At 39.9% G+C, this 11,413-nt stretch overlaps 1 protein-coding gene across 1 annotated transcript in view; it reads left to right on the top strand.

The window, feature by feature from the left end:
- Positions 1-4,736: 4,736 nt before the first annotated feature.
- RABGAP1 (RAB GTPase activating protein 1) overlaps positions 4,737-11,413 on the top strand; it is a 136,761-nt gene continuing 130,084 nt past the window's right edge. Inside the window, exon 1 of the mRNA XM_060014185.1 lies at positions 4,737-5,302. Coding sequence (XP_059870168.1) covers positions 5,153-5,302 — 150 coding nt within the window. The 5' untranslated portion in view covers positions 4,737-5,152. The remainder of the gene's footprint in view (positions 5,303-11,413) is intronic.

The raw sequence follows: 11,413 nt of genomic DNA, 5'->3' as shown, positions 1-11,413 counted from the left end.
ATATGGAAATGATCAGCATTTTCATTTATTTCAGCTGGTAGAAGTAAGATGAGAACTCAAAAGAATAGTTTGGGTTTTGAAATTTTGTATTGTTGATTTTTAAATGTTTATAGATATATATTTTTTTCCTTTCCGAATGGATGCTCAGAGAATGTTAAAGTACCCAGGGTCACATAGACAAGGTTTGAATTCATCTTTTAAAAGAGGATGTGCAGTGAAGCTTGGTGAGAGGTAGGGGAGCCAGATTTTGAGAGGGACTGCTCAGTGAGAGTGGGGAGTCCCACTGAAGTGCAGGAGGAGTTCGTGCTTCTCCTTCAGGAAGAGTTTCAGGAAAACCAAGGAAATAAAGATGAACCAGAGTGCTGAACTAGTGGCCGGGAGCTAGCACATTTTACTTGTCTCAAGCATGTCAAGTTCAATTACAAGTATCACGCAGAACTCTTTTATCAAGTTTGGTAGGTCACTTATTGGGAGGTGATTTTTCCTCTACTAATTGCACATTAGCAAATCCATGCCACTGCAATTTCACTGTTTATGTTACTACTGTGAATGATGTTAGAAACAGTACAAATATCTGATGGTATTCTGTCCCAAAAAAGTTCAAGTTTTTAAAAAGTAAACACTGATTATCCAGGAACTGACTGCTTTTGACGAACTGTCAAAAGAGCCTTTACCATGGCTAGTTCTTTTACATTTCACTTTCCTTTAGCTGGGTTTATAGTTTTAAGAGGAGATTGAGAATGAAAATGAATTTTCATTCAACAAGATTGAGGTACATTATTTACTATGGTCTTTGCAGAAGTGCATTGTTGAGCATAGAATTGTCACTTACGTTACAGAGCAGGATATAACATAACTGAACCTTTGGTTTGGATGCATGAGGTGGCATAATTAAGCAAAATTACCTATCATTTTAAGTTAGTTGATGTATTAAAGGAGATAGAATGAAACATCCCTGAACTGGCACTCACCAACCTGGCCCTGTTGGTAACTGGACATGTTATAAGGGTCTAGGCTCATCACTTATATAAGAAGGAGACAAACTGTGAGTGCCTACCAAATACCAGGGTGTTCATATGTATATTATTTCATTTAAAGTGGAATAAAAATCTTTGTCTACCTTAGAGAATTGTTAGGATGATAAAATGAGATAAAGAATGTGTATATTTTAGTAATCTGTAAAGTACTATTCAGAGATACAAAGTATTCCTTTGCATTTAGTTAGGTATAAATAAATTAGAATATGGAACTAAGAATGTTATATATTTTTGCACTAATATTGTTTCCTAAATTGAATTTCCAGAATCAGTTTTACTTGTTAATTCCTTTAAAATTGGAAGTTAGTTTCACTCTCCAGATAATGAAGAGAGTGATGAAATGGAAAAGAACTGGCCGTCATCAAGACTCTTGACAGCCCTTCAATAGCATTTGGCTCCTGGATAAACATATATCTATTCCTTAGTAATTTTTATAATGGCTCCATGAGGTAGATAGTACGCCATTTTCATTTATGGAAACTGAGGCTTGGTGTGACCATGCTTACACTATTATTAAATAGCAGAACCAGCATACTAACTTGGATTTTTTTCTCTTAATGGTGTGCTTTACTGCCACAAATATGACTTCTGTTCTTACTGTCAGTCTGTAAAAGCTGCTCTTGCCTTTTCATGGGTGGCTCTTGTTCTTTTCCATCTTTATTTGCCACTTATCCTATTTCTTTAGCAAATATTTGAGCACCTACTATGTGCCAGTCATTCTTTCACTTGTTAGGGATACAGCAGCTAATGAAACAGGCAAAAATCCCTGCCCTTATGCTTACATGATACTTAAAAACAAATGATTAAAATGTAAAACGTGTCGAATGGTGATAGGTGGTATAGAGAAAAGTAGAAAGAGGGATGGCAGTGCGGGGTATTTGGGGGAGGAAGTTTGTACTTTATTGTCCATGAGAATTGGAATTAGAGTAGGGGACTTCATGTGGTAATTGGTGTAAGTAGGGATTAAAGACAACAAAATTAGTTCTTATGGTCTCAAGACAGAGGTTGTAAATACTGTAGAATTTTGCCAGGAGTATACCAAGTTCTGGGACACGTCTTTATTGTGGAGGCCAGGGAAGGGGTGGTCTTATTCAGAGACCTTGGAGGCCATGGGCTCCCTTTTCACTTCTGCCCATGGAGGCCAGAGAAGAGGAGTGTTAGTATATAACCTTTCCTGTACTGCGTAGTGTTTTGATAAATCCCATTCCCACTGAGTGATTCAGTTACTTTCAGGTGCCAAAACAAATAGTAAAGTATCTTATAAAGTGTACTTTCCTGTCACCTCCTCAAAGAAAATAGGTTGAGCTTTGAGCCTGCCAAATCTTCTCAGTTTCATAGTATAAATACCAAAGTATACTATTTTTGAGTCTAGAATACTGTAGAAAGTTCTCAGTGTCTCTGAGATCATAGCTTTAGGGAACTTTCCCAGGCCCTCTGCTATCTTACTATTAGTAACATTTTAAAAGATAGAAAAAAGACTAATTAAACATGAAAATCTTACCCAAAGTACAAGTTCTAAAAAAGATAGAGACTCCTTTATCTGATACTGACTATTTTGGAACAAAGCCCAAACATTTGTAGCATTGGAAAAGCATCATAATCTAATGGAAAGAGCTTAGCTTCTGGAATCATAGATATGTTGGTTCAATTTTTAGCTTTGCTTCTAACCAGTTAAATTACAACCGTTACCTTGAACAAGTTACACTGTCTCTCTAAGCCTCAATTTCCTAATCTGTGAAATAGATATATGAATATTAAGTTTGCTGTTCAGGGACTCAACATCAAATTGTAACACAACATAATAGGTACTGTAAAAAATGTAAATTGCTATGGGAACCGAAACAAGGCAGGCAGTGCGTTTGACTCTGGGGAAAGAATGGGCAGGCCACTTGGAAAAGGAGGGTTATTAGATCATGAACGATTATTTCTAGTTGTCAGAGTACAGAAGCAAGGGAACCACTTTAGGAGGAGGATCCTAGGAGGGCAGATACCTCAAGGTATTAACATATATATCCTTGGCAAAGATATTACCTCCTCTAGTATATTTTTTAACTCTTCCAACATGTTTCCATAGTTTTCTTTACCCTAAATCAGTACCTATTAACCTGTTCAATTTGCCTCTGTTCTCTACTAAATTATAAACTCCTTTTGGGCAAGAATCTATTTTTTCTTGTTTAGCATATTCCATTCTTTATAAACTAGACATTTGGTAAGTATTCATTGCATAGATGAAGCAGAACTACATTTTAAAAAAAGTTTTCAAAAGTGCATTTGAAGCATCTCTAAATGCTACGCTACGCACTTAGATTTAGCCCTATGAAACGTAAAGCCTTTAAGCAAGGAAGTTAGTTTAAATAGAAAGCGGGGAGTCCAGGGTTTGAGCTTTAGTTATGCCTGATTAAATGACCCTATACCTCTTGGGGTTGCCATTTCCTTATCTGTTAAACAGTATTGATAATTTCTAGGTTTTCTTCCAACTGTGGTATTCAGGGATTGTGTAATTCTTTTTTTTTTTTTTTTTTTTTTACGGTATGCGGGCCTCTCACTGTTGTGGCCTCTCCCGTTGCAGAGCACAGGCTCCGGACGCGCAGGCTCAGCGGCCATGGCTCACGGGCCCAGCCGCTCCGCGGCATGTGGGATCTTCCTGGACTGGGGCACAAACCCGTGTCCCCTGTGTCGGCAGGCGGACTCTCAACCACTGCCCCACCAGGGAAGCCCGGGATTGTGTAATTCTTGCTGCCATGTGTTTATGTAGATGTTAGCCTTTGAGGAAAAAATAGTGCTTGGCATATGGTGTATGCTCAATAAACGTATGTTCAATTAAAAATCCAAAGCATAGATCAGGACTTCTTAACTGGAGAGACTAAACAGATTCTCAGAACCTTTACCTCTTTGAGGTACAAGATGAGTATACAGTGAGAACAACTTTTTTTTTTTAGAGCAACTTTTGTTTATTGGTTAAAGCTCTCTGAGTATAATGTTGTATCGTCTGTTCTGTTGTTGTTTTGGCAACCAAATGGGAACATTGCCACAAAATATGCAGAACCAGGTTTTTCTTTTTTTTTTTAGGAATTTGTAAAAAATTTTATTTATTTATTTGGCTGCATTGGGTCTTCCTTGTGGTGGGTTCTTCGTTGTGGCATGCAGGATCTTTCGTTGCAGCACGTGGGCTCTAGAGTGCATGGGCTCAGTAGTTGCAGCACGCTGGCTTATTTGCCCTGAGGCGTGTGGGATCTTAGTTCCCTGACCAGGGCTCAAACCCTCGGCCCCTGCGTTGGAAGGTGGATTCTTGACCACCAGACCACCAGGGAAGTCCCCAGAACCACATTTTTAAATGGTAGATGAGTTCGAGTTTTATTCCATGAGTCAATAAATAATGGAATAGCTTTTCATAATTGACACATTTTTAACTTCTTGCTGGAAATTTTTGGCATGAAACTCTTTTATTGGCAATGTTCATATTGAGCTGAGTTCTAAGAAACTGGGGGATAGGAATATTGAGTTTTTAATAGACTTCTGATTTCTTGCTACGTAAGGTATTTCCCTGCTCTAGAATTTATGCTTGCCTTGCCTTGAATTTATTTTTGGGGGGGGGGTTAATATGAAATTTTGTTTCTTAAAACATGTTGTTAGTATAAGTATCAGCAATGTTAGGAAAACCTGAGTTATTGTCCTAAGCGCTTTCAATTTCATTTGTTTATATAGCTTTACAAATTAAAGGATAGAAAACAAGTTCAGTACTTCATAATTTTTCTCTAAAAAGAATAGAGTTACAACATATGCCAAAGAAATCAGTGTAGGTAGGCAGAGTTATTCTCAAGGGAATATGTTTTATTTATTTATTTATATATTTGAAATCTGAAGTACCTTGGCCCTCAATTTCATCAAATTCCCTTATATCTGGAATAAAAAGCCTAAACTGTAAGTAGTGAAAGTCTTTGGGAAAGATTTTGGAAGTTTTTTTCCCCCCCTAAGTTTTTCCATATGTATTTTGTAAAAATTAGAACATAATTGAATATCTGGCAGACATTCTATATGAGTATCTTTATGGTTTTTGTTTTTCAGGCATTTTTAAAATATTTAATCATTCATGAGTTGAGCTTCATTCTTGAGTCATGGATGACAAGGCTTCTGTTGGAAAAATCAGTGTCTCCTCAGACTCTGTGTCTACTCTTAATAGTGAAGATTTTGTCTTGGTTTCCAGGCAAGGAGATGAGACACCATCTACAAATAATGGAAGTGATGACGAGAAAACAGGACTCAAGGTAAAACTACATAACCTACATTTCTTTTGCTTAGCCTTGCTAAAGCAAAACTTGGCCTTAATAGGAAGGTATATGGAGTGAAAGTGAGGACATGGAAATAATATCCTTTCTTTTTTTAATGCTAAAGCTTTTTATTTATAATTAGTGATAGTGAAAAATTTATATCTGATTAAGGATTTTCAATTTGATTAGCTTCTAAATCTTCTGATATCCCTAACTGTAAAAACTAGTGATCATAGTATAAACATTTGTTATTTTAGTATTGTTTCATGTTCCCATTGAGTTAGAGGTGATTGTTTCTTTTGGTCCTGGTGTATGTAGTGTAAAGGCAGTGGCAGGTCTGCAGTGCTATTTATAAAAATAAGTTTTAGAATTAGTAAAACAGAACTTAAGATTCCTGGCTTTTGGCCATTTCTGTTTATATTTTCTCTGCCAAATAAATCACTATTAACTTCTTTTCCCATACTCTGTTACTGTTTTGCTCTTTATGGATATAAGTAAGAACAGATTACCTGTTAATGTCACTTAAAATGTAAGTAGCTTTAAAAATATTTTGATTCTTGTTTATGTCTATTTATTCAACAAGTGTTTATTGAGTATTGACTTTGTGCCAAGTACTGTTATAAATACTCGGGATACAGTAGCAAATAAGGCAAGCAAAGCCCCCTGCCCTCCTAGAGCTTTTAATCAAATGGGGAAACAGACTCTAAGCAAATAGGAAAATGAATATGTTAAGTAAATTTAGGTGTTTTGAAGAAAATCAAAGCAGAATACATGAATAAAGAGTGAATGGGAGGTACTGTTTTAGAGAATGTCTCGAAATGACATTTGAGCAGAGATCTGAGTGAAATGAGGAAGAACTTGTTCATGGAGAAATGTGGAAAAGCACTTTCCACGGGGAACAGAACATAAAAAGACCCTGAGGAAGACCACCCTTTTTAGGACAGAGATTAGAGCAGAGTAAATAAAGTAAATAAAAAGTGCTAAAGAATGAGATCACTGGCTGAGAGAGACAGCATGGATGGTGTGAGCTTTGTGGACCCATTCCCCAGAAAAATTGGTGACAATTACTATTTTTTTTAATTAAAGTCTGTGGAAATGTTCTAAAGGACATAGAGCAATTGAAGAAACATTTATTCAGAGAAATTTACTAAAATTTGGTTAAGAATCTGTGGTATTTGAGCCAAGACTTGTTTTTTCCTTCCCATCTCCCAGCTGAGCAAGATGGTAACTCCACTCCAGATTGGTACAGTCAAGAAAATAGGGTTTCCTCTCCTCACAGCTCCCACTTGGAGGGCTGTCTTCCAGTGAAGAGCAGGATGAGAGCATTCCTCATCCTGCCTCCATCACCTTTTGCTGGCCAAGTGTGAATGAGTGGTAGGGGCTGCCTTTTTTTTGCCCAGACCTTACTTCTGGGATGAAGGCTCTACATAGGGCACAGTGTTGCTGAGAATACTGAGAGCCCAATTGCCCTTACCCTTACCCTGGCCCTGGCATGTAAGGTAGTGGTTCCACACTAATAGAGGGAAGTCAAAAATACCAGAGATTACTACGCAACCTCCCACACCTACCAAATACTCATTTTCTGAAGATGTGTCGCTCAGAGAGAAAGAAGTACGTCATTGTCTACACTCCCAACTTCATAACTATAGCTCAGAGATTTTGCCTGCAGTGAGAAGTGGGACATAAAACAGCTCCTTATCTCTTCCCGTAGGAACCGACTTTATTTACAACAGAGGGCTTCCCTGGTGGCTGAGTGGTTAAGAACCCGCCTGCCAATGCAGGGGACATGGGTTCTAGCCCTGGTCCGGGAAGATCCCACATGCTGCAGAACAACTAAGCCCGTGCGCCACAACTACTGAGCCTGTGCTCTAGAGTCCACGAGCCACAACTACTGAGCCCACATGCCACAACTACTGAAGCCCACACACCTGGAGCCTGTGCTCCACAACAAGAGAAGCCATCGCAATGAGAAGCCCGCGCACTGCAACGAAGAGTGGCCCCCGCTCGCTGCAACTAGAGAAAACCCGCGCATAGCAACAGCAACAAAAAACCCCAATGCAGCCAAAATAAATAAATAAATAAATAATTTTTAAAAATCATACTTACAACAGAGTGTAGAGAAGTTCAAGCCTAAGGGTACCCTCAAAAACAGTGGAGGTTGTGGTGAAAGGTAATTGGGAAGAGATTGTTAGATTGGTTGGACATACGGTTTAACTGTAGGCTTGCAGGGAGAAGACTGCCTGTGGTAGGGACAGAGCTCAAACATTGACCTCTGGAGCTCTCCTGTCAAAGTATCCTAATTTTTTTTTTTTTTTTTTTGCGGTACGCGGGCCTCTCACTGTTGTGGCCTCTCCCGTTGCGGAGCACAGGCTCCGGACGCGCAGGCTCAGCGGCCATGGCTCACGGGCCTAGCCGCTCCGCGGCATGTGGGTTCTTCCCGGATCGGGGCACCAACCCGTGTCCCCTGCATCGGCAGGCGGACTCTCCACCACTGCGCCACCAGGGAAGCCCAAAGTATCCTAATTTTATTGGTTTTTTCTGTGGAGCAGTTTATTACCTTAGTGGATTGTTGAAAACTGTTGAGCAAATCAGCCACAATTAGTGGAGTTTAATATCCACATGTAGTCATAGAGACAGAGCATCCTGCGAAAACTATCCCAGGATGACTGAAGGCAAATCCAAATTACCCCAGAGGAGCAACATCAAAGGTTTAACACCATGGGAATTAGGGGAATAGAATTTACTAAAATAAGTCAGCTAGTCACTAAACAAACAAGCAAGCATAAAAAATAAGTCCTAGGGTGTGGAGACCAGTACCGAGAACTGGAACAACGTATTACCTAAAATATCTAGTTTCCAACACAAAATGTGAGACATGCAAAGAAACAAGAAAATATTACCTATACATCATTTTTAAAAAGGCAGCACATACTGCTTGTGAGAGTCAAATATTGGACTTAATATGCAAACTTTGAAAGTAGCCATTATTAATATGTTCAATGAACTAAAAGAAATCATGCTTAAAGAAATAAAGGAAAGTATGATGACTGTAAAATCAAATAGAAAATATCATTAAGGAGATAGAAATTACAAAAGAACCAAATGGAAATTCCGAAGTGGAAGAGCACAATAACTGAAATGAGGAATTCACTGGAGAGGCTCAACAGTAAATTTCAATGGGCAAAAGAAAGAATTAATGGAAAGAAATGTCATCAAAATGGCAGTACAGGAGTTTTCTACCATCCCACTCTCAAAGAACACCAATTTAGACACTAATGGATGAGAGTGCCTTCATGGAAGTCCAGGAGCCCAACAGAGAAGTTCCAGCACATTATTGGGGCAAAAACATCCAAGATTGGACCCATTGAAGACGATGAAAGGAACAGTTTCATTTTATGTGTGTCACCCCACCCCCAAGGTGGCACAGCTCAGTGCCAGCAGGTATTTAGCTCATGATTTCTTCCATGGGGGAAAGTGAGAGTGTGTGATTGAGCACCTGACTTTCCCAGCTTTGTGGTACACTGCCAGAAAGGCCCATTTCTTTCTCACTCCGTCCAGAATACTGAGTCGTAAACTGGATAACCTGGGGGTCGACAGTTGTGCTGGAAGAAGAGCAGCCAAGATTGGGAATGGAACATCTCAAAGGGGCGTGGATCCTATTAACTGCTCTGGGGACTCCCTCAGGAAGCCCACCCATGAGCCACTGGGGACACCTCCCCTGCCAATCCCCCAGCTGGCCCATGGCCACCTCTGAGCTCCACACTCCTCACCCAAACGTGTCCCTACCCTGTGGCTGCCTCCCTGTGCACAACCCTGAGGGCAAGAATGGTATGTGTGAGTCTTTGCAAATGGCTAGTGAGCACATGCAAAAAGTCAGCCTGATTCTGTGGGATTGGAAGAAACCACACACTTGAGCACTCATCATCATCTCAGGGAAAACAAATGCGATAGAGAGCATCAAAACACTGGATCAAGCAGAAGAAAGTATTGTGAAGTACAAGACACATTATTTGAAATTATCTAGTCTGAGAACAGAGGGAAAATGAAAAGGAGTGAAGAAAGCTGGCCCATGGCCAGCAGGCCCAGTTTATAGTGTGAACTATGGCATACCACTAAAATGATCAGTCTATGCAATATTGGAGTCCCAGAAGGACAGGAGAGGGAGAAAGGGGCAGAAAGCTTATTTAGAAACATAATGATTGAAAACTTCCCCAATTTTAAAAAAATTATTTATTTATTTTGGCTGTGTTGGGTCTTTGTTGCTGCGCGCGGGCTTTCTCTAGTTGCAGCAAGCGGGGGCTACTCTTCATTGTGGTGCGCGGGCTTCTCATTGCAGTGGCTTCTCTTGCTGCAGAGCACGGGCTCTAGGTGCGTGGGCTTCAGTAGTTGCAGTATGTGGGCTCAGTAGTTGTGGCTCATGGGCTCTAGAGCACAGGCTCAGTAGTTGTGGCGCACGGGCTTAGTTGCTCGGCGGCATGCGCGATCTTCCCGGACCAGGGATTGAACCCGTGTTCCCTGCACTGGCAGGCGGATTCTCAACCACTGCGCCACCAGGGAAGCCGCCAAACTTCCCAAGTTTGGGGAAAGATTTGGATATCTGAGATCATGAAGTTTATAGGTGCCCCCAGAATTTCAACCCGAAGTGATCCTCTCCAAAATATATTACAATAAAGTTTAAAAATCAAAGACAAACAGTTTTTAAACGAGCAAGAGGAAAAAAAAACTATCTCACATTTCAAAGGAACCCCCCATAAGGCTTTTAGCAGATTTCTCAGCAGAAACCTTGCAGGCCGTAAGAGAATGGGATGATATATTCAAAGTGCTAAAAGAAAAAAACTGCCCACCAAGAATACATTAGTTGGCAAAGTTGTCCATCAGAAATGAAGGGGAGGGAATCCTCTGGGGCTTCAGTGGTTAGGACTCATGCTTTCACTGCCAGGGGTGTGGGTTCAATCCCTGGTCAGGGAACTTAGGTCCTGCAAGCCGTGCAGCATGGCCAAAAAAAAAAAAAAGAAATGAAGGAGAGAGAAAGATTACAGCTTTCCCCATCAATCTGAAAGTAGAATGTTCCTATGAAACTTCGTAAGCTGAAATGGCATATAGTGAAGAGTATCCCCTGCTTTCTGAAAGTTTGTGTTACACCCCTTCGCTTTTACAGACAACCTACATTAGTACAGTAATTGCTTTTTTTCATAAAAGCAAAAATCCTCTTCAGGTTTCTTTCAGTTAGCAAAAACAAGTACTGATGTAGGGCTTTCTAAAAGCAAAGTGGCATATTGCAAACTTTCGGAAAGTGAGGGATACCTGTACTTCCCAAATCAATGCTGAGGGAGTTGATCATCACTAGACCTTAAGAAAAGTGGTTAAAGGAGTTCTTCAATCTGAAATGAAAGGACACTAATTAGTAACATGAAAACATATGAAAATATAAAACACACTGGAAAAGATAAGTATATAGTCAAAATCAGTATAGTCTGATACTGTAATATGGTGGTGTGTTGATTAAGAAACTCTAGTATAAAAGTTAAAGGGCAAAGGTATTAAAAAATAACTATAGCTACAATGAATACATAATATAGAAAGTTAAATTGTGACATCAGAAGCAAAGTGTTTGGGGAAGTAAAAGGTAGAGTTTTGTATGCGATTGAAGTTAGGTTGTTACTGTTAATATACTGTTATATCTTGTAAAATGTTTTATGTAAACCTCATGGTAACCACAAAGTAATAAGCTACAATAGCTCATAAAAGATAAGGGATCAAAGTGTACCACTACAGAAAATCATCAGTTCACAAGGGAAGATAGCAGGAGAGGAAGAAAGGAACAAGGGAACTACAAAACAACCAGAAAACAATTATTTTTTAATTAATTTATTTATTTTTGGATGCGTTGGGTGTTTGTTGCTGCGCGTGGGCTTTATCTAGTTGTGGCGAGCGGGAACTACTGTTTGTTGTGGTGTGCCGGCTTCTCATTGCGTTGGCTTCTCTTTTTGTGGAGCATGGACTCCAGGCGTGCAGGCTTCAGTAGTTGTGGCGCACGGGCTTAGTTGTTCCGCAGCATGTGGGATCTTCCCGGACCAGGGCTCAAACCCAAGTCCCCTGCACTGGCAG

The sequence above is a fragment of the Delphinus delphis genome, chromosome 6 (assembly GCF_949987515.2).
Source record: "Delphinus delphis chromosome 6, mDelDel1.2, whole genome shotgun sequence".
In the NCBI taxonomy this organism is placed as follows: Eukaryota; Metazoa; Chordata; class Mammalia; order Artiodactyla; family Delphinidae; genus Delphinus; species Delphinus delphis.
Note: the sequence above shows the minus strand (reverse complement) of the source record. Positions and strands in the feature narration are given on the sequence as shown.